The sequence below is a fragment of the Eulemur rufifrons genome, chromosome 23, assembly GCF_041146395.1.
Source record: "Eulemur rufifrons isolate Redbay chromosome 23, OSU_ERuf_1, whole genome shotgun sequence".
In the NCBI taxonomy this organism is placed as follows: domain Eukaryota; kingdom Metazoa; phylum Chordata; class Mammalia; order Primates; family Lemuridae; genus Eulemur; species Eulemur rufifrons.
Window position 1 is genome coordinate 31,074,596 of NC_091005.1, and position 23,752 is coordinate 31,098,347.

At 36.1% G+C, this 23,752-nt stretch overlaps 1 protein-coding gene across 1 annotated transcript in view; it reads right to left on the bottom strand.

Moving 5' to 3' along the window:
- The window catches only part of PHKB (phosphorylase kinase regulatory subunit beta), a 208,904-nt gene that overhangs the window by 160,656 nt on the left and 24,496 nt on the right, over window positions 1-23,752 (bottom strand). The window contains exons 2-6 of the mRNA XM_069497809.1: window positions 20,101-20,190; window positions 17,462-17,600; window positions 13,919-14,018; window positions 7,516-7,623; window positions 3,702-3,782 (exon numbers count right to left, since the gene is read on the bottom strand). Of these exons, the coding sequence (XP_069353910.1) occupies window positions 3,702-3,782; window positions 7,516-7,623; window positions 13,919-14,018; window positions 17,462-17,600; window positions 20,101-20,190 (518 nt within the window). The remainder of the gene's footprint in view (window positions 1-3,701; window positions 3,783-7,515; window positions 7,624-13,918; window positions 14,019-17,461; window positions 17,601-20,100; window positions 20,191-23,752) is intronic.

A 23,752-nucleotide genomic window follows, 5' to 3' on the forward strand; every position in this document is an offset into this window, starting at 1 on the left:
AGTTGGGTCTTTGAAAAGATTTACCAAATTGATAAGCCTTTAGGTAGGCTGACCAAGAAAAAAAGGATTAAGACTGAAATTATTAAAATCAGGAATGAAAGAGTGGACATTAATCCAACCTTAGAGAATCAAAAAGGATTTAAATAGAATATCATGCACAATTGCATGCCAACAAATTAGATAAATAAATAACCTAGATGACACAGACAAATCCCTGGAGAAACACAAACTGCCAAAACTGACTCAGGAATAAATAGAAAATCTGAATTGACATATAAGTAAGAGACTGAAATAGTAATCAAAAACCTTCCCATAAAGAGGCCAGCTGCGGTGGCCTGTAATCCCAGAACTTTGGAAGGCCAAACTGGGAGGATTGTTTGAGAGCAGGAGTTTGGGTCTGCAGTGAATATGATCGTGCCACTGCACTCCAGCTTGGGCAACAGAGTGAGACTCAGTCTCAAAGAAAAACAAAAACAAAAACAAAAAACATTCGATAAATAAAAGCCCAGACTCAGCTAGCTTTACTGATAGATTCTACCAAACATTTAAAGAAACAGTATCAATCCTACACAAAATTCTTCCAAAAAACAGAAGAGGAGAAAACACTTCATAACCCATTTTAGGAGGCCATTATTACCTTGATACTAAAGCCAGACAAAGTCTCTCTCTCTCTCTCTCACACACATAGAAACCAACAAAACGCTATACACCAATATCCATTATGAGCATCAATGTAAAAATCCTCAACAAAATTCAGCAAACTGAATACAGCAACATATAAAAAGGATCATACATCATGACAATAAAGTAGGATTTATTCCAAATATTTTATGTTCATTCAAAATTAGAAAATCAGTCAATGAAATACCGTATATGAATAAAGAATAAAAACCATATGATCATCTCAACAGATACAGAAAAAGTATTTAGAAGCAGTCAAGAAACTAGGAATAAAAGGGAACTTTCTCAACCTGATAAAATCTACAAAAAATCCACAGGTAACATCATATTTAATGGTAAAAAATTAAAAGGTTTCCCTCTAATCTCAGGAACAAGACAAGGATGTCCACTCTCATCACTTATATTAAACACTGTATTGGAGAGTCTAACCAGAGAAATTAGTTAAGTAAAAGATTTAAAAGCACTCCATATTGGAAATGAAGAAGTAAATTACCACTATTTGCAAAAGACATAATATTCTGCCCTTAGGAAATATACCCCCAGCAAAGCTCATCACCACAAGCGCTGGCACTCAGTGTATTCCTAGCACCTCAGTAAGGGCACATATGACCCTGAAGACAGTGGCCCTCACTTTAAGGAACTACAGTGTGAATACAAACTTTATAAAAACAAGATAATCAGTAAAGATATGATGATAAGCAGCAAAAGGAAGGCCCATTAAACAAACTAAAAGTACAATGTAGTGTATATATATTATGTTATATACATATGTACATGTGTGCCATACATGTGTATCTCCAAACATTGCATTTTTCAATCCTAAGAAACATAAAGATTATGACAAATTTAAAATTTGATAGTAAAAAGAGAAGGAAATGAGTGTTAGCCCCATTGCCTTCCCAGGTCCTTGGATTGCCTTAAGATGTGAATGAAACTAGATACTGAAGAAGAGATGGGGTTATGAACTTGTCAGTCCATGTTCTAAGGTAGCTATAAAAGAAAATGGTTCCAAGTCACATCACCTTTCGAAGAATCAAATTCTCTGAAATCTCTAGATAAAAGGAGCTTCATTCACTGAAAGATTCTACATAGGCCCATTTACTGCCTGTCCATATGATCCCTGACATGTAGAGAGTCCCAAGGAAAAAAATGGAGAGCAACTATGACACTTTTTAAGTAGGCATGTTGAAGGCTATTGATGTTAGCCAAATAAAAACTCTAAGGCTAGGAAAAAAACATAAATATAATAAGGAAAAAAAGGAAGGCAATATCAAAAATAGCTTCAGTATACAAAAGCCATATAAAACATAATGGAAAGGTTAAAGCAACATATTTTTAAAAAATTGCAGCTGAAGAATAAAGATTTAAAATAAATTATGCTAGCTATTACAAAAACAAAAGTTTTAAAAATTAGAAAGAAAATATCAAACAAAACAAAGCCACCACTAACCAAGCAATCTCAATACTACCATTTTACCTCAAGTGACATTACTCTGAAATCACTTGCAATCAACAAAGTTAATACCACTTATTGTAAATGGTTATCATATTGTGTTCCACTGGGACCTGTGACACTTCTTCCCAGTATTCTGGAGCTTCTATGGGTAGAAAGAAATGAGAAGCTAAATGGACTGGTTCTAGAAGCCCTCTCTCTTCTCCTTAGTCAGTCATGCCTCTTTTATTTTTATTTTATATTCTAGCATAGGAGTTTCCCAGCTCATCCCCCATCCAAAATGCTTGAATACCACTATTTCACAATATTATAAAAACTAAGAACTATTTGGGTGAAATAAAAACATGCAATTCTTTGATTAATCAAACAGAAGAAACCATAATTGGGTATTATTAATTTCTATCATTATTTAACTTCTACATAGACTTTTTTATTTATTGTATGAGACTATAAACTTACACGGTAGAAGGATGTATGAGACTATAAACTACTACAAGGCAGGACTACATATACCTATTTCACAGGACCCTCAGCACAGTCCAGTGATGATGTTGGTGTTGACTATATGATGTAATTGTTCTTCCGTGCATGGATCACAGGAGGGGAATAATAACAAGTATGGTACAGCATACCTACTCTTCCACAGAGTTCTCATTGTATGTTCTATCTCAATAATAAGCTTTTTTGCTTCCATTTTGGCACATTTCAAAGTGTGTCAGCAAGTGTTTGTTTAAGCATTAGTGCCTGTAAAAGGAATGCTTCTCACCTTTGAAATAGGAATTCTTTACAGTTTTTCTAATAAGAATAAGAATTTGATATTTGTCTTTAAAAAAACATGAAGAATCGTACTGAGGTTCTATAAATAAAAGTATAATATGATAAAAGTTTCTTTCTACTTTTAAAGGGATGAGTTACTCTTATAGTTTCTCAATGTGAATTTTAATTAAAGAAACTTACCCCAAACAAAAATGATTTATAGGGTTTCAAATGGTAAATGAAACACTAAAAGATGTATATAACATATTAACAAGATTTCCTTGTATTTCTGAGAATTCTATAGGGAAATGTACCTAATAATTTCAATGCAACTTTGTACCCACCCCACCCCATTCCACACCTAAAAAGGCATTTGTGAGGCAGAAAGTGCAAATACATATACACAACTTATAAACAAAAAAAATTAAAAAAAATTGAAAAGATGAGTAACAAAAAGCAATGATGTGAAAAACAGACCTAATAACTCTGAGATAATCTGCAAGTGTTATTTCAATTTCATTGCTACTAAAATTTTCTGAAAGTTACACATTTTTATTCCAGATCACCTGAAATAAAGTCTTCACGGGAGTAAAATTTTACAACCTGTTGTATATTATGTTCATTTTTAAAGTGCAATGAATTGAAGATATAAAGACTTTTTGATCCAATATCTAAAATCCAATATCTCAGTATATGAATTTAAGGATAATCCACTTTTATGAAACTAAAAATACATTGTTAAAACTAAAAAAAAAGAAATAAGATATTCTCAGAGATGCTATTTAGTAGTAAAGAATTTGGGAAATCATACCTCATCAGTGTTATAGATAATCTGGAGTCCTGAGGAAATCATTTCCACAAGGTAAAGGAGATAGAGTGACACTGCATTTATCTGAAACAAACAACAACATTAAAAGATTTAAGGAAAGAACAAAAAGATTATGTTATGAAATTAAATGTAAAGGCTAAAATTACAAGTCATTTGCTCTAATAGTGTCATGTAAAAACTATTTCCTTTCCTATTGTGAAGTAAAGGAGTTGTGGATTTAGTTCATAATATAATCCCAGCTTTATACGTAAAATACTAAAATCCTCAAATTCATACACTTGATTAGGGAAATGGCTGCAAGTAGAAGTGTTAGCAATTGTTTCTATATCATTTGCTTTCAAGCTCTGGGTCTAAAGGACTTCTACTTTGGCATAGTTTTGCCCACAGGCAGCAATGTAATGTCAATCCACCTCAAATACAGGTAAATGAAAAAGTTATTTGGCAAGCAAGACATTAAGACTGAGCCAGTACACCACAAACAACAGGCAGTACATCTGGAAAACATTATTTTCAGAGAACACAGAATTTATGTAAACAACCACAAGAACATACTAATTTTAATCAATGCTATAGCATATAATTTAAAATATATGTATGAACAAATTAGTTTTATGAAGAAATGAGGTATTCTTTTAGTTTATTATTAAAAATAGACATTTTATCATCTAAACAAAACAAAGCAAAAGACAATAATGTCCACTTTAACAAGAAAAGATTCTCTAAGCATCCTGAATGGGATGTGTAAATTGTCTCAGGTAAAAAAGCAGGAAACATACACGCCACAACGAGGACAACCCTTATGGAACAGCTAATTTGAGGTGTCAACTTCACTGGATACAGGGATACCTAGATAACTGGGAAAGCATTATTTCTGGGTGCACCTGTCAGGATGTTGCCAAAGGAAATCGGCATGTGAGTAGATGGACTGAGTGGGAAAGATCGACACTTGGATGGTGGGCAGGCACCCAGTCAGCTGGGGGCCCAGAACGAACAAAAAACGAAGGAAGGATGAATTCTTGCTCTCTCTTCCAGAGTCGGTTATGCTCTTCTTTTCCTGCCCTCGAACATCAGAACGGCCACTTCTCTAGCTTTGGGACTTCAGGACTTCCACCAGAGGCTCCCTGGGCTCTCAGTCACGGGCCTTCACCCTTCCACTGAGTTACAACATGGGTTCTCTGGTTCTAATGCTTTTGGACTTGGACTGAGCCACATTACCGGCATCCCTGGTTCTCCAGCTTGCAGATGGCCTATCGTGGGACTTCTTAGCCTTCATAATCATGTGAGCCAATTGCCCTAACAACAAATCTCTTCCCATTTCTCTCTATCTCTATCTCTAGCCATCCATCCATCCTATTGGTGCAGTCTCTCTGGAGAACACTGATTAATACACCTCGAAAACATGCTAAATGACAGAAACCAGTCACAAAAAAATCTTATATTGTATGACTCCATTTATATGAAATATCAAGAATTGGCAAAACCATAGAGATGGAAAGTAGACTGGTGGTTGCCTAGGGCTGGAAGCCTTTGGGGAAAATGAAATATGACTGCTAATGGGTATAAGGTTTCTTTCTGGGGTGATGAAAGTATTCTAAAATTTAATGTGATAATGGTTGCATAACTCTGTAAATATACTAAAAACCATTGAATTGTATACTTTAAATAGGTGAATTATATGTTATGTGACTTATATCTCAATAAAACTATTATTAAATAAGTAGCAAAAAAGCAGTGAAAAATTCTAACTTAGCCAGGAAACTGCAAACGTTAAGAAGGAGGAGAAAGCATGAACTAATTTTGTTCCCATACAATTCTAATATAGAAGATTATTACCCTCTAACAGCCTCGGTGGCTTGTGTCTCCCTCGACCCTCCCTTACTGACCGATGATAGACAGTTGGGGCAGAAGATTATTGGTGCTCTGGAAGCCTTAGATGAAGAAGCCCGTGTGCCACAAGTGCCTGGCACCACCGGTGGCCGTCTCAGGAACCAGGCCTGGATGTTTCCTGACTTCCTAGCACTAGAGCCCAGCGGATGTCAAGGTCCAAGTGGGCCACACAGAAAGATACAGTATTCTGGCTTTAGGTTTTATAGATTGACATAAACTTTTGTGTGGCCTTCCCTTAAAACATGGTAGAAAAGAGTTTCGCTCCACTGACAGACTCATCCAAATATTAATATTTTCGTTTTTTTTTTTTGGTTTTTTTTTTTTTTTTTTTTTGAGACAGAGTCTCACTCTTTTGCCTGGGCTAGAGTGCCGTGGTGTCAGACTAGCTCACAGCAACCTCAAACTCCTGGGCTCAAGCAATCCTCCTGCCTCAGCCTCCCAAGTAGCTGGGACTACGGGCATGCGCCACCATGCCTGGCTAATTTTATCTGTATACGTTTTTAGTTGTCCATATAATTTCTTTCTATTTTTAGTAGAGACAGGGTCTTGCTCTTGCTCAGGCTGGTCTTGAACTCCTGAGCTCGAACAATCCACCCACCTCAGCCTCCCAGAGTGCTAGGATTACAGGCATGAGCCACTGCGCCCGGCAAATATTAATATTTTCTTATAGCACTAACATTGGCCTGCTGAAAATGACTTCAAAGAAATTTCATTCCTATGGACAATCACTTACAGGAACACGCCTAAGAACCCTCCGCTCTGACTTTTGGGATGCTTCTGTGAGAAAACGTCAGTAAGTGGCAAGCTGTAAAGTGACTGCCAAGTAACATGTTGACTAACATTTATTTAATGCCTACTATGTGCAGGCATTGAACTTAAATGCTGGGATACAAGAAAAAAGAAGCTGTTATCTTCTGAAAACCCTATTTCTGATGGTAAACATATTTCTCAAAGCAAAAGGCACACAAAATCCTATTATGTTATAGTTACAAGGTTAATGTTGAGAAACTACATACTCACATAATGCTAAATCTCCAGGGAACTGTTTACAAATAAGTACATGAGCGTCTGCTCCACAGAAATGGAGATACTACGCTTCCATGTTTGGAGGAGATACACTAAAGTAAGACGTTTCAGATCGCTAGAGAGACAGGGACTATAAAGAGGAGATATTCCTATTTTAGTAAGGAATATATGAATAATAACTATTCTACCCCGAAGACAGAGAGCCAAATGATGAACAGGAGGAAAATCCATTAAGGATAAATAGCATATATGATATCTGTATCCTAGAAACACGGCAACAGGATGTCCACTAAACACAGTTAAGTACATAGATGTGAGAGAAAAAAAAATGAATACAAAACATAAAATCCTGTGTATTCTTAGCATAGTATAACATTTAATATATTATATAAGACAAAATTTATGGACTTCAGAAATGCCTTTTGGAATTCATTTCAACAGCATGTTTTTAGCTTTATTGAAGGTTGACATATTAAGAGATGAATTGCCATGTAACAAAAACTGATTTATTGCTACACCATTGTCAATTGTCTTTTTTTCCCTCTAGTTCCTAAGTGTTGATTTTCTTCTGAATTTGATAACAAGTAAAAGCTTTTGTCACTGAAAGAACTGTAGGCGCCCTTATTCTAGACAGAAATAATATTATAATCCATTCAGTTGCCCTTTTTGCTTAAGGACCGAGAATTCAGTCAGATTTAATGTTCAATCACAATAATTCAGCCCTGGTGATGAGTATTTCACTTTCTTCTCCATTTCAGGGTTGATTTTATATTTCTATTTTTAACAATTTATGAAATCTACTTTAAAAACATTTTTTAAACAGTCTGAGTTCTTCTACGATACATAGTATAAAGAGAAGAAGTTTGTATTCTTCTCTTTTTACCTGAAGATGACCATATTCCTGATAGGAAAGCACCTCATCTCCTGTATGCACATTGAAAACAGAGTGAAGACACGTTGTTGGGCGCGGATCCTGCTTAAACTGCTGGACCTAGAATCAAACATAAAATTTAAATAGTGGTAATAATTCACAAACTCATCCAAGACTACAGATTATAAGCTATTTTACACGAACCTTTTTAATGAAGAAAGGTAAGGCATATAAGCATAGGATTGACCAAAGCAGCAGAAATGTCATCTTTTCTAAGAAACAATACACAAAGCTCATAACTACTAATTTAATAGCGTTAACATGAGTGTCAGTTGATATTTCACAAGCATGGCAACTCAAGTGTAACAGGGAGCATGTTAATTTAGTAGCAACGAATTTTGCAAAGTTTTGCATCTTATTTTATTTTAGAGTAAAATATTGTTTTACTTTATGAGGCACGATTTCAGTGATTGTATTCCACTGTACTATTATTTGGATATGCTTACATGACACTTATAATGAAAAGGTACTTCAGGCTATATTCTAATTCAGGAAATGTTCAAACTTCAAATACCATTTCTTTCTCTCAGGGTCACAAATTTTAACCCATGCTTCTGTTAACATGTTTTCATTTCTCCTTCCACATATATCGTACTCTTGACTACTTAATAAGGCACCAATTCCAAGAGAACATAGGCCACACTATTATCTATTAATTAGACATAAAATTTAACCATTTTAGAATACTAAATAAACACTAAATGATCCTACAAACTCTAAGGACAACAAAGTTCACATATTTCTTTGGGGCCTATTCAATTCAAATTGGCAAACATTACTGATGCCAATTATATGCCAAGCACTGTGCTAATCCCTTGAAGTATGAGATAAATAAGAACGGAATGATATACAGCTCTATGTAAAGGCAATGATTTTCCTCCTTTCTGAAGAGATGTAAGTGACGATAATACCTAGGTGGTTGTGGCCTTGCCTTGTTTCACATGCCTAAGAAGCCATATGGAATCACATTCTCTTCTCTATCTTTTAAAATTCTTCTCATACTTAAAATCCTATCTCAAAAAAAAAATCTTTTTTAAAGTCCTTTCTGAACCCCAACCAAAATTCCTTCCTCTGGACTCCCACATCAGGAGGATTATCCCTCAGGTATTTCTCCTGTCTTGTACTTTTTTTAGCTGTCTGTATATCCCTGTGCTACTGTGAAATATATAATTTGGTCTTACTCCCCAGTTCCTGGGACTGAGCTCCTAGAACACTTGGAATTTCCTAAGCAATAGGGCTGAAAGAGTGTCTTTTGTTGTTTATAGTAAGTCCCTTTCAATATGCCTGAGTGCATGCTTATGTGGCTCTCTCCATACGCACCTACATAGCTTCAAGGTGGAAGGCTAGTTGCCAGAGGAACCAATCAAGTGATTAAAGGGCTGGAACTTTCAGCACTCCCACCCACACAACTTACCTTCTCACCTCAGGGGAGGGGGAGAAAGGGAGAGTGGCTGGAGATTAAGTCAATCAATAGCCAATGATTTGATCAATCATGCCTACATAATTCAACCTCCATAAAACCTTAAATGACACAGTTTGAAGAGTTCTGGGGCAATGAACACGTCCACATGCCAGGAGTGTGGTGCACCCCAAACTCCACAGGGACAGACACTCCTGTGCTTGAGACCCTTCTGGACATTGTCCTATGTCATCTGGCTGTTATTTGTATCTTTTAAGATCTCCTTTATAACAAACTGGTAATAGCAAGAAAAGTGTTTCTGTGAGTTCTGTGAGCTATTATAACAAATTATTGAACCTGAAGAAGGGATCGTGGGAATCCTCAGTTTTTCCAGACAGAAGTGTGGGTAACCTGGGACCCACTATTTAAAACTGGCTTCTGAAGTTGGGGGCACTCTTGTGGGACTCAGCCCTTTACCTGTGGGATCTGTGTTAATCTCAGGTTGTTACTGGCAGAATTGCATTAAATTGTAGAATAGCCAGTTGACGTCTCAAATTGGAGAACTGCTTGGTGTAGAAAAGTTACATGTTTGGTGCCAGAAGTGTTGGGAGTAGAGAAAGTTTTCCTTTAGACTCTCACTATCTTGTCAGCTTCTAGAAGCTCCTCTGTCCAATATGGTACCTACTAACTACATGTGACTAATTAAATTAAATTATAATTAATTAAAATGAAATAAAATGAAAAATTCAGCTCCTCAGTCACAGTGGCCATATTTCAAGTACACAGTAGCCACATATGACTAGTGGCTACTATATTGCTCAGTAACAGTATAGAGCATTTCTGTCATCACAGGAGGTTCTACTGGACAATTCTCTTCTGGAGCGCTGGTAAACTTTTACCGTCTCCAAGGGCCCTGCACAAGCAAGTACAGCCCTCCCTTATGACTGAAGTACCTGATCAACAAAACGGAAGTCAGGACCTTTCAGTAGGTATCAGGACCAAGTGAATGAAGGTATAGTAAGGGACATATATTCTCTATTCATAAAGTGACCAAGGTATCCAGTGTTTACTCAGAGAAGGTGGTTATCTCTCCTCAATATCTGAAACTGCTGGCAATAGCCTGAAACTACAGAAATAGAAATTCATGTGATCTCTCCTTTCACATTGCCATGATTATTATCTCAAAGTCCTGAACATTATTCTGGGCTCCTACACAAAACTATGGCTAAGTTGAAACAAAATACATTTTCCACTTGATACAGATCTAAAAGGGTAAGGTTTCAACAGTTTGATAAAGTGACTGCTGCAGTTGACAAGGTGGTTTTTGTCATTTGTCTTCAAGACATGCAAGAACCCAGCAGGAGAATTTATATTCAATCACTGTGTCAGGAGGAAAGCAACTACTAAATGATTAAAGATGCTCAAATGGGGAACTATATAACTATACTTTGAGTTTTGAAGCTGTTAAAAGACAAGTAATTTAAAATTTCAGAAAAAAATAAAGTCTAAACTCTATAAGCTTTGAAGATTAATGGAGCATGCTGTATGTCGATTATAAATAAAAAGTTCTCTTGAAAGCAGCCAAAAAATATGAGGACGTTAATTAGTATTTTATGTGATATCTGGCATCTGACAAGTAAAAATAATGACTAAAGAAAAACTTTCTAGACTAAAATAAATCTAGAGTAATATTTTTTCCACTAGCATTTTACTTAGATTTTTCCCAAAAAACTGTTATCACTGTGAATAAACTTCATTTGGGAAAAGATAATTGAGTATTTTGTCATCCATTCTTAATTTATAGCCTTAAAATATCCACTTAGAGGGGGAAAAAAATCAACTCATAAGGGAATCCTGGAAGAGTAAATTTTATAAAATCTTAACGATTTCTCATTAATTAGAAAATACTTAGTAGCATTTTAAATAATTTTTAAATAGATAATTAGGCACAGCAACATGTATAGCCTATTACAAAGCAAATCTCTGCCCTCCTACTATTGCAGAATGAATCAACTTTGAAAAACTATGAACGCTTCTCCTTAAGGAGTATTAGAAAAGAAAGTAAATGAAAGAATAGGTATGTGAACATTTAGAGGTAAAATATATTTGACATTAATAAGCAGGCATTAAGATAAGTGTCAAGACAGTAAAACGCAATAATCATATTGCTTTGTTCTGCGCATCAAGGACAACTCTATTCACTGAAATTCATAATAAATTTAAAGTATTTCTTTGAGCTAGTATTTTTGGAAAATATGTCAGGAAGCATCTTTCATAATGAGAAATCAATAAAAGTGGAGAAGACTTAGACTTTCTAGGTCATGATTGTATTTCAGAAGACAAAGAGGGTCAAACAGCAAATGAACACTACGATGTGCTTTGCTTTAGTTTTAAGGAAAGGCCAAAAGAATACTGTGTCCCATTTTACAACACGTTCGTATCCTCGACTGCTACAGCACCACAAAGGAAATGGCCAGGACCAGAGGAAGAGCATGGTGAGAGCAGGACGACGTGGCCCTGTGACGGGGGCACTGGCTGGGTGCACGGTTCCAGCACCCTAAGTCAGCTCCTTACACGCAAATGCGGGTTATAGTAATATATTCCTTTCCTACTCTAAAAGGTTATAGGGATCAAGAAAGATTATAACAATGAAAATGCTTTAAAATTTATAAAGCATCTTTTACTCATAAGAATATCAAAATCCAGCATTTTCTGGTATGCATCAATACTCAATGTGATCCACACATTCTTACAACTCACATTTATTTTAATGGTCCACCATCATGGCTATACAAGGAAAGACATTCTAGTCATTTGTAATTTAAGGAATTTAAGACAGCTTAAGTCACACTCAAATTGTATTTAAAAGAAAACATAATTATATTTAGAAAAGGCCATTAACAATTAGTCATGCCACAAAGAAAAAACCTTAAGTTATTGTATTACATCATTGCCTTCCCTCTGATAAACAATTCTAATTTAAGTCTGTCATCTTGCTTAGAAAACTCATGAAATTCATGGTTCTCCCAATGTTTCCTGGAGAGAAAAGTTGAATTCATGAAGACATTAGGCATTCATGAAATGATACATGTGAAATAAATAGTAACATCTCCAACTTAGGAAAAAATTAATCACAATTTCATCAATATAACATGACATACTAGTTTAATTCCAGTATATCAATCTATGACATACTATTTTATTTCAAGCATCTGAAAAAACCTTTACAATTATGATTTGCAAAGTTAAATCCTAGTAGATAAATTACAGGGCTTTCATACATCTCTATTATTGGCTTATAAATAAATTTACTTTTTCTGCCAACTAGTATTTTCTTGTTATATTCTTGTGGCAGAATATAAATGATTTTTTTAAAAGTTCTGACTTCAAATACAGGTCTCAAGGAGAAGATTTGCTATCATATTTTTTAAATTCTTTTCAAGCATAAATTAAAACTTATATTCATATAAAAAATATAAAACATTAAGTGATCAAAATGGCCCACATAGTTACTGGTGTTCATCTTTGCTAAAATGTGGAGGTAGGAAACATACCTGAAGCATGTGGTCTAGACAGGAGAGGGAATAATACTAATGATAACAACAACAGTATTTACCATATGCTCACCTGGTACCAGCCCCTGTGCTAGCTGCTTCTGTGTATTATTTCTCAATCCTCGCAAGAGCCCTACAAGGGAGGTTCTATGACTACTCAAATTTCACAGATGAAAAAAATTGAGGCACATGGGAGTTAAATAATTTGTCCAACATCACATAGCTGGTAACAGACTAGAAACCAGTGTACTAGTTTATGCTGATTGTCCACAAAAGAGTTATAAATATAGTAGGCCTGAGGTGGCTAACCTTAGAAAAAACTGCTTATAAGGTTGGCCTTTGGCTGGTAAGTAGAAACTTGGATTTTGAGGAGGTTTCCACCATTCCCTCATGAGAGTAGCTCACTATGCCTAAACTGATTAAATAAACAATGTGGTTTATACTAAACAAGTGGTTTCCCTCTGGAAGTCTGGAATTTTGGGAAGTGCTAGACAGAGGGTATCTATGTGACCAGCCACCAATAAAAACCTAGGGCAATAAAAACCTTGAGCTTCTAATGAGCTTCCCTGGTAGACATTTTATATGTATGATCATATTCAGTTGCTAGAGAAATTAAGTGCATTTCTGTGACCTCACTGGGAAAGGACTCCTGGAAGTTGGCACTTGGTTTCCTCCATCCTGCTCCTCACGCACTTTTTCCCTTTGCTGAATACGCTCTGTCTCCTTTCACTGTAATAAACTATGATTGTGACTATGGCTATATGCTCAGTCATGTGAGTCCTCCCAGGGAATCATCAAACCTGGGGGTGGTCTTAGGGACACACAGATGTGTATACGTGGACACTTACTATATTAGGACCTGGGGACACAGAGATGTAGGTAAGTAGAAGGAATTGCACATTATATTTGTATAGAGCTTTACAGTTTTAAAAATGTTATACTTATTTTCTTTAATTTCCACATAACCCTGTAAAGCTTAGCTTCTTTGCATGCAAATGAATGAAGTATTATATTTTTAAATTACAGTTAAAGAGAAATTTACACGTCCAAAAGTAATTTTGACAAGTATTTTCTTTAAGTAATATAATATTGATTACAATTATGGATATTTGTGAGGTTTCTGAAAAACTGAGTCTTTATCAAGCAAACACCAGGTGTGAAATACAAACAAATCCAAGTTTAAATAACAATTCTCAATCACCTCTTGCTTAAGTTATTCCTTCAATTTCAGAATTTCAAAACCCTGGGCTAGGAAGGCAGAGGTTATTTTCACCTATCTAGACTGCCCTAGGATGTGGCTTTACCTTTTTAAAGTACATTCCAGAAGATGCTATTGCTGTACCAGTTAAATTAATCCCTCAGAGTGATGTGAAAATTCCAGTCCACACCACAGTGTTTTTACCTTATCGGCCTGACGCATATAGCAGTAAAGAATTCCTCTCATACATTTTATAGCTGAGTGCTCCAGCTCATGGGTTCTTCCCTTGTCATCATCAATGCGCCTGTGTGAGAAAGATAACTCATGAAACAAATTGGAAATGCATTTGAAAAGGAAGCAGAGCTTGTGATAATTAAGTATTTAACTATCTGGCTAATCCTGTGTTCTGGTGATGTCTACTAACTCTGTCACAGTGAAATTCCATTTTCCCAGCTGAAGTAGAAATGTAGCAGTAAAAAAAAAATCCTATGATGAAACTTGTGTATATTTTTCCTTCTCCTTTCAAGGAAGTAAGCCAAATGCTTTAAAAATAGTATAAAATGTTTTCTACAATGATTTGGCTAAAACTTTAAAGGATATTTCTACATTGGGAAAAAAATCTACCAACAGATTTCTTAAACTCACTGTTATGAGGCACAGGCAATTTTTATTGCCTGTCCCGTTAGGTTATGCGATGGTCACTTAGATTTAGGGACCTGCCCTGGATAAGGCAGGCACCTGCCTTCTTCGCTCTACCATGTGTTTAATACTGCCGGGGCCGGCACTCGAGTCCCAGCCAAGGATGCCTTCAGTTAAACACACATCCAGGATGGTACATGATGTATTTTGGCATAAAAGTTTATATTCCCAGAGTTTCATTTAAAATCAATTGATCATAGTTTACATTGCTTACTTTTAAAAATAAAGAACAGCTAAAATCTAACTATTAAACTAGGTTAAGATGTTCTTTCTGTCCATAAATTGCTCTTTATTACAGGTCAGTAACTTTCAAAAGGTGGATGAGAGTTACTCACTACTGAAAAATAAAAGTGACTTATTCAATTGTTTCACTTAATCTTAACTAAAATATCTGGCAATCATTCTCACTTGATAGAAAGTATCACCTGTCTCCTTAAAAAGTATACTACAATTACCTCCTGCTTTAATTATAGATCTCATATATCACTCACTACTGGAAAGAATGATTATGATTTTGAAACAATATGGTTAATGTCAGTAAAAAATAAGTTATTCATCCTTAGCACATCATTCCTTCTTTCTCATGCAGGCATTGTAGTAAAACTAGCATAAATTTGATCTAGAGATCAGTATTTCCCCCCCACCCCGAAGTCAGAAGCGTCTTAACAGAGGCAAATTCTACATAGATAGTGTGCCAGTAAAGTAAGGACTATAAAGTATCAGATGTTTGCAGCCTTTTGGCAAACGGTTAATGTCTGACTTTTGCTCATATGCTTGCCACCTGCACAATTGTATTTGTTAAAGCAAATTTCCCTCATCATTTTATTTAGAAAAATTTCAAATCTACAAAAAGCTGAAAAGATGCTACAATGAATAAACCTTTTACTCTTCACCTAGATTCACTAATTGTTAACATTAGCTTGCATTCTCTTTTTTTTTTTTTTTTTTTTGCCTTTTTTTTTCTTTTGAAACAGTCTCATTCTGTTGCCCGGGCTAGAGTGCCGTGGTGTCAGCCTAGCTCACCTCAAACCTCAAACTCTTGGACTCAAGCAATCCTACTGCCTCAGCCTCCCGAGTAGCTGGGACTACAGGTATGCGCCACCATGCCTGGCTAATTTTTTATATATATATATAATTAGTTGTCCAGCTAATTGTTTTCTATTTTTTAGTAGAGACGGGGGTCTCACTCTTGCTCAGGCTGGTCTCGAACTCCTGAGCTCAAACGATACACCCACCGTGGCCTCCCAGAGAGCAAGGATTACAGGTGTGAGCCACCACACCCGGCCTCTCTAAGTTTTTTCTTCACTGTTTAAAAGTAAGGTACAGGCTGAGGCAGTAGGATTGCTTGAGCTCAGGAGTTCTAGACCAGCCTGAGCAAGAATGAGACCCTGTCTCTACGAAAAAAATAGAAAGAAACTAGCCGAACAATTAAAAAATATACAGAAAAAATTACCGGGCATCGTGGTGCACACCTGTAGTCCCAGCTACCCGGGAGGCTGAGGCAGGAGGACCACTTGAGCCCAGGAGTTTGAGGTTGCTGTGAGCTAGGCTGATGCCAGGACACTCTAGCCTGGGCGACAGAGTGAGACTCTGTCTCAAAATAAATAAATAAATAAATAAATAAAAGTAAGCTACAAACATCAAGACCCTTTACTGCTACACACTTCAGAAATATCTGTAAAAAAACGAGGAGATTCTCCTATATAACCATAATACCATTATTACACCTATAGAATTTAATACGGGTACTATATTATCTAACATACGGTCTAGACTCAAATTTATCAAATTATCCCCAAAATGTACTTTATAGTGTTTTTTAATGCATGATCCAATTAGGAATTATGTATTGCATTTCGCTGTCACATTTCTTTAGTCTCTCTTATCTAGACATTCCCATACTTATTTTCTAATATTCTATGATACCTACATTTTTTAAAGAGTCCAGGCAAGTTGTCTTATAATAAGCCATAATGTAGCTTTGTCTGATTGTTTATTCATGTGTGGACTCACGTGAGATATTTTGGTAAAATGTTAGCACAGGTGAGGTGCACTTCCCATTATGTCAAATCAGGAGGGGCAACTAATGTCAGTCTGTCCATAACTGGCTTAACCAGTTGGTTCAGGTGTTATCGATGTTTCCTATACTCCTAAAATCAGTAGCAGTTTTACATTTAATAAACCTACATTGGACTTACATAGAATATGTAAGTAAGGAAATGCTTTCAGGACATTATTATTCAAGTGTGCTAAACATGACTGCTTCATATTATCTCAGTATCTGATTTTCATTTTAAAATTGAACACATCAGTGAATTAAAACAGACGAATCACGTTCACATGGAAGACACAATTTTTAAATCAGAAATACACACACACAGGTCACTTTCAGAAAGTTAATATTCAAAACTAAATCTTAAAAATTTTAAAAATAGTTAAAATGTGTTACTAATGACCATGTGTCAGGTTTCACATTGGGTGCTTTCTACGTATAATGAAATAAATTAAGTAAAGAGAAATTTTATATTGTGAAAAAAAAATTTTTTACTTTATAATTATTTGACTTACAATCAAATTTAATAACCAATACCTCAGTGAAGAACAGTGGGAAAACCAATGAACTGGAAAAAAAAAGGAGTCCTGGCCCTGTCTCTGTCATTAACTAGTTGTATAATTCTGAACAAATCTGTTAAGTACTCTGGACTCTAATTTTATCATCAGCAAAATTCAATCACCATCAATTCCCTCTATTATTGAAACCAATCAACTCAATGAGAATGGGTAGGTAGTTAATTCTATCAAAGATTAACACTGATTTAGAAACTTAGAGACAAAAAATTTTGGTCACAAAGTCATAAAATGTTAGAAATGTTCTCATGTAATCCTTAGACAATGAAAGGGTTTAGAGGCCTAAAAAGGATATGAGCAGTCACAGGTCACACAGTACATCAGCAGCAGAGCTCAAAGATAGCTGCTCAGTTTGTCTTGGTCCCACAAAACCCTATTACCGAGACGTGGAGTTAACTAGGAGAACACACACCAGCTCACCTGTACGCAAGAGCCAAAGCCCAGGCCCCAGCAGCACAGTACAAGCTGTCCTGGATCTTGGCCTTCTGATCACCCCCGCATGTTTTCGTGGGAAAGAGACCCGTGGTTGGACTCTGATACAGGAGCAGTGTTGACTTGACTGCAAATGAAGGCGAGACAGACAGGAATCACACAGCCAGCCACATCCCTTGGGCAGACGTCTTAATCCTCTTTGGTTTCCTCACCCCACTTCTGACAATAATGTTTCTGAACTTAGCTATTGTAATAAACTTTTCAAGACATGGAAATAACTTCATGTCACTCCAGCCTAAGTGGAAATCCATCCCTGCATGAAGGGTTTTTTCCAGTTTTCAGGAAGGGACTCAGCTAATTAGGACTTAAAAAGATATTAGCACCTCCTAGTTAATGTCAATACATGTTATAGGTCTTAGTAGGACAACATCAGCTACGGGGCACGGGGTGCGGGGGAGGGGGGGAAGAATCAACCAAAAAGCTGAGCATAATAATTTTTAAAAATGAGTTCAATAGAGAAACTTATAGCAAATGTACAACAAAGAGTACAGTTGCTAAATCATAAAGTCAACTCCACTGCTATAAGTAAAGTAAATTATCAACAGCTAAGAAAGGATGAGGATAGATCATAGAACAGGCCAAAATCCTGCATTTCACTGATGACTAATTTGTGCCTGGTTTTCAGAGGAATGTACAGTATTCACTTTACTTATAATATTGTACATGTTAGGGATATGGTGAACATTTCAAACTGAATCCCATCCTCATGTAACATAAAAACAATAGCAAGTAAATTGGGAACATTTTACTTAAAGTCAAATATTGTTTTATTATCATATTTTTTATTACTTTATTATCTATGAAAGAGTCCTAAAATAGGTGAACACACTAAAATTACATTTCCTAAAAGCTATTTTATTCCTGTCTAACTATAAATGAATGAGTAATGTTTTTTCACAAAATACATTAAATTAATCTAATCTCGATTGGCATATGTTGATTACTTTTTAGAACAGTTTTTCAAAAGTATAAAACATTCTGGTCCTTCACAGAGATAAAAGAATTAAGATTTCTATTTCTTTTTCTTAGACTAAAATGATCTTATCATGATCATTTCTTTCAGAATACCGGGCTATTTATTATGCCCAGTATAAAAAATTGATCCTCATAGTCCAAAATAAGCAATTAACATTTCTTTTAAAAATGTAGTTAGTTCTCTTTAGTTATTGCTACAAAGATAATAAAAAGGGCAACATAAGAATGTATGCTAGAATCTTGACCAAAATAAGCTGAATTGAAGTTTTACATGAGGTTGCAATAGACAAAAATATCCACATCTTAGGGAGAGGCAAATCAAATTTTATGTTATTTGCCACACTAGGATAAGCAAATGACACAGGAAAAAAACTGACAAAAAATTAATAAGCATTCCAACATTTGTTCTGATGAACAAAGGGTCCCATATGCAGATATCTCAAAGTTGCTTACTCACATTGTAAAACAAAATTTGCCAGGCTGAGCCTGGAAACACAAAACAAACAAAAAATCAGGGACATGGTAACAATAATGGTAACCTGAAATTACTTCTTACAGCTCAATGAATTACAAACAGACACAAAAGGTTCCCCACTACCTGGGAACTATACATAGGTAAATGAGCAAGTTAATACTTTTGTAGACGGGTGCGGTGGCTCACGCCTGTAAATCCTAGCACTCTGGGAGGCAGAGGTGGGTGGATCGCTCCAGGTCAGGAGTTCGAGACCAGCCTGAGCAAGAGCGAGACCCCCCCCCCCATTAAAAAATAGAAAGAAATGATTTGGACAGCTAAAAATATATATATATATATTAAAAATTGGCCAGGCATGGTGGTGCATGCCTGTAGTCCCAGCTACTCGGGAGGCTGAGGCAGGAGGATCGCTTGAGCCCAGGAGTTTGAGGTTGCTGTGAGCTAGGCTGATGCCACGGCACTCACTCTAGCCCAGGCAACAAAGCGAGACTCTGTCTCAAAAAAAAAAAAAATACTTTTGTGAAATATTTGTGTATTAATCAAAAAACATCCTCCAAATTTCAAACCTGGTAATGTTTAGGAAGGTTCAAAAAACACAGAAGCAGCTTGGGAGGCCAAGGCAAGAGGATTGTTTGATGCCAACAGTTCGAGACCAACCTGGGCAATAGAGTGAGATCCTGTCTCTACAAAAAAAAAAAAAAATAGCTGGGTGTAGTGGCATGGGCCTATAATCCTGGCTATTTGGAAGGCTGGAGCAGGAGGATCATCTGAGCCCAGGAGTTCGAGGTTACAGTGATCGTACCACTGCTCTCCAGCCTGGGTGACAGAGTGAGATCTTGTCTCAAAAAAAATAAAAATTTAAAAAAATTTACAAAACACACACACATAGAAGATAATGGTGACAGTTTTAAAATTATTCAAGGGCCAGATATGACCTGCCAGATTCCGTTTATAGTCCTGGTATTATGTGTGACTGGAATATGTAGCCGCCTAAGTGCTGAAACCACCCCAACATCAAATGATAAAACAGTATCGTCTATATAATTACAAAATATAACTAGGGCAGAGGAAACACTAATCATAGCTATCTAAGGACTTGTGTTCCTCAGATTTTGCTTACCAATTCTGTAATAATGATCCAATTTATCCCACAGAGTTTCATTATCAGGTCTTGGAAGATTAATGCTTTTAAGAGGTTCATAAACTGAGCCTAAAAGAAAAATGAAAACCTATCAAATTCAGTCATTTTTACCCAGATAAACAAAGAAAAATTCTAAACAAATGAAGAACACTACTTAACAATCTAATTTTCACTTTTATATGCGAAATACCATACTTCATTACCGGAAAAAGTTTTGAGGAGGGAAGGAGGGAGAAGAAAGCACCCCTGACAATAAGCACAGAAGACCTCTGAATGTCCTGGGATATTCCCACCCTTACCCCAGCCACTCAGTTCAACTCAGCCCTGTGTATCCGGGTCCGAACAACTCAACTCTCAACAACAGTCATGGAGTAGTCACTAGCTCAGTAATTTCTAATTATTAAGAAATATATCTAATTATGTGCCCCAAAATCCAAACCTTATTCCTTAAGTTGATGCTTCATCAGGCAATTTTCTTTCAAACAAAAACCAAAAACCTCAAGTAAAGAAGATAATGCTCACATATTCCAAAGCCATCCACTCAACAAACGTCTAGCTGGGTTTCATGCGGAAATTCTTAAGCCTGTACTTTCTTTTAGGTAGATAATACTCTTACTATCTGGACAGCAGAGATCATTCCTACTTCTCAGCCATGAAAACTACTGCAAGGTGTTAGCAGAGGACATTGCTCAAAAGCTACACACAATAATCATGATAATTTGCCACAAAATGGATACAGAAAATTGTTCACTTGACTAGTGCACTTTCTCAACTGCTGATTGAAAGAAAGACATCTGCACCTTCAGCCATCCGACTAAGTACTCTCTCTCGTTCTTGTTAAAAGCACTCAGAAATGACAAACATCTCAAGGTCACAATTAAACCACCTCTGGATTCAGGTAATGCATACCATGTAGCCTAACAACATAGCACAAACACAAACCTATAATTTACTTATGGGGGGAAATCATGTTGGACGCATTAAGATGCTGTTTTTAAAGAAAATTAAAGCATTCATGCTCATAAAATTGCTATGTCTGTAATGCTAGTTTAAAGCCAGGTTATTGGGAAGCTCTTTACGTTTAGGCAGATACTAAACATTATGAAGTAAGGAAAGGTCCTATACAGTCAGGCAACAGTCCCATTACTTTTTGTTGGAAATAGAGATGATTTGTGGATAAAAACAGGTTATAGGAAATAATCTGCTCTGAGTGAAGAGATTTTCTAAAAAAGAGTCTTCACAATGGCATCCACTGGAATGGCTCCACGGTGAAGAACAAAGAGACCTATCCACAGACAGGAGACCATCAGGACTCCTTGCATCCTCCTCCCAGCCATGCCCTTTGCTTTCCTGCATTCACTGAGGTCTGGGCAGGTATAAGTACATGGGTAGCCTGGCAATTGGGAAGGAAAACTATGGCCACTGCTAATACCTAAGTTACTAAGCTCTGGGAGCCTACACAATTCCAGTGAAGCTCATCCACTAAGAAAGAAAATAAAATCACGTTATACAAATAGTCACAAGTTACAAATTATGTGTATGTATATACAAAGATTAAAGGGGACACCTTTACTGGAGTGGAAAGTGACATTTTTGTTTTTATTTAGGTCTCTATTAGCAGAACTAGTATTTTGATTTATATGCAAAAAATAAAATCACCAAAAGTTGATTATATACATCCATTCAAATTAGATAAGTAATACATGTGCATACGGATAAAGGTAGAATATGTAAAACTGAAATCAACCTGTATTACACTGGTAGGTGAATTGATTTTGAAAGAGTATTTTAATGATATATCATGGTTTTATATTTTAAAATATTTATCTTTGGCCGGGTGTGGTGGCTCACACCTGTAATCCTAGCACTATGGGAAGCCAAGGCAGGAGGATCACTCAAGGTCAGGAGTTCGAGACCAGCCTGAGCAAGAGCGAGACCCAGTCTCTACTAAAAACAGAAAGAAATTATCTGGACAAGTAAAAATATATAGAGAAAAAATTAGTTGGGCATGGTGGCGCAGCTACTCGGGAGGCTGAGGCAGGAGGATTGCTTGAGCCCAGGAGTTTGAGGTTGCTGTGAGCTAGGCTGACACCACAGCACTCTAGTCCGGGCAACAGAGTGGGACTCTGTCTCAAAAAAAAAAAAAAAAAAAAAAATCTTTAAAAGTGCTATTACATTTAAGACTAAATAAACAAATGATTCTGTCATCTAATTTTTCTCAAAAAAAAAAATCACCAATGGAGTTTTATTAGAAGCAACAACAAATAAAGGGGAAATCAGACTTTAAGAAAATAAATATCTTATTCAATAAAAGATAAAAGAGAAGATGTTCAAAGCATAACAGAAAAGCAAAAAAGTAAAATCATTTAATTCAGTAAGAGTCAATATTTTTTAAACCTTCCTGTATCTTCCAAGAAAACCCATGGTAAGTTAAGAATAGCTTATTTAGGCCGGGCGCGGTGGCTCACGCCTGCAATCCTAGCACTCTGGGAGGCCGAGGCCGGTGGATCGCTCTAGGTCAGGAGTTCGAGACCAGCCTGAGCAAGAGCGAGACCCCCGTCTCTACTAAAAATAGAAAGAAATTATCTGGCCAACTAACATATATATAGAAAAAAATTAGCCGGGCATGGTGGTGCATGCCTGTAGTCCCAGCTACTCGGGAGCCTGAGGCAGGAGGATCGCTTGAGCCCAGGAGTTTGAGGTTGCTGTGAGCTAGGCTGATGCCACGGCACTCACTCTAGTCTGGGCAACAAAGCGAGATTCTGTCTCAAAAAAAAAAAAAAAAAAAAATAGCTTATTTAGATAAATGTTAACATTTTAGTGATCACCACTGTATTGCTTCTAAAGTAACGATATAAAATTAAACAAGTATGTTCCATATAATTTATGGTGAATAGTGTTATAAATCTGAAGTAAAAGGAAAAGTAATCAATGGTAACATTTTAAACAAAAATTAGACATCTGAAAAGCATCATTACAAATAAAAATGTGGAAGAGAAGGTAACTAATGGGACACAAATTCTCAAAGAAAATTTTAAAAATGCAAAACAGAAAAATCTAAGAAATAATTAGAGTTCAAACTGAAATGAATTTTTCAAATATAAATTTTTCTTTTCTATGCTTTTCCTATTTGAATTATGTTTCTATCCAGGCACGACAAAGTAAAATAAAACTTAGCAGCTATCTCAAGTTTGTAAAATGAGTTTAAACATGTCAATATGATTTTTTTACCAGCTAATTTCCTTCACACTAGAAAAATACAACCTTCATTCAGGACACACTGTCAAGGCATATCCTGACAAAGAGCAGTACAAAAGAACAAGGGGCAGAAGTTTTTACTTGAAGAGGAATATTTACAGCTTTATCAAAAAGTAGGAAGGGGCTACTTACTAACAAGAACATTAAAGCAGTTTCCTATTTCCCTGAACCCAAAACAATATTAAGAAAGAGTGTAAACTTAACAGAGGTATATACTTTCTGAATTTTGCACTACAAAAAACCAAGAAGTTCGTGGAGTATTATGCAGTAGCTCTTAAGAAATCACAAATAACATTAGTAAGTAAACTAGCAACCATTAAAAGAATAAAAAAGATTTTTAAAGAGAAATACTGATCAGCAAACCACTACAATA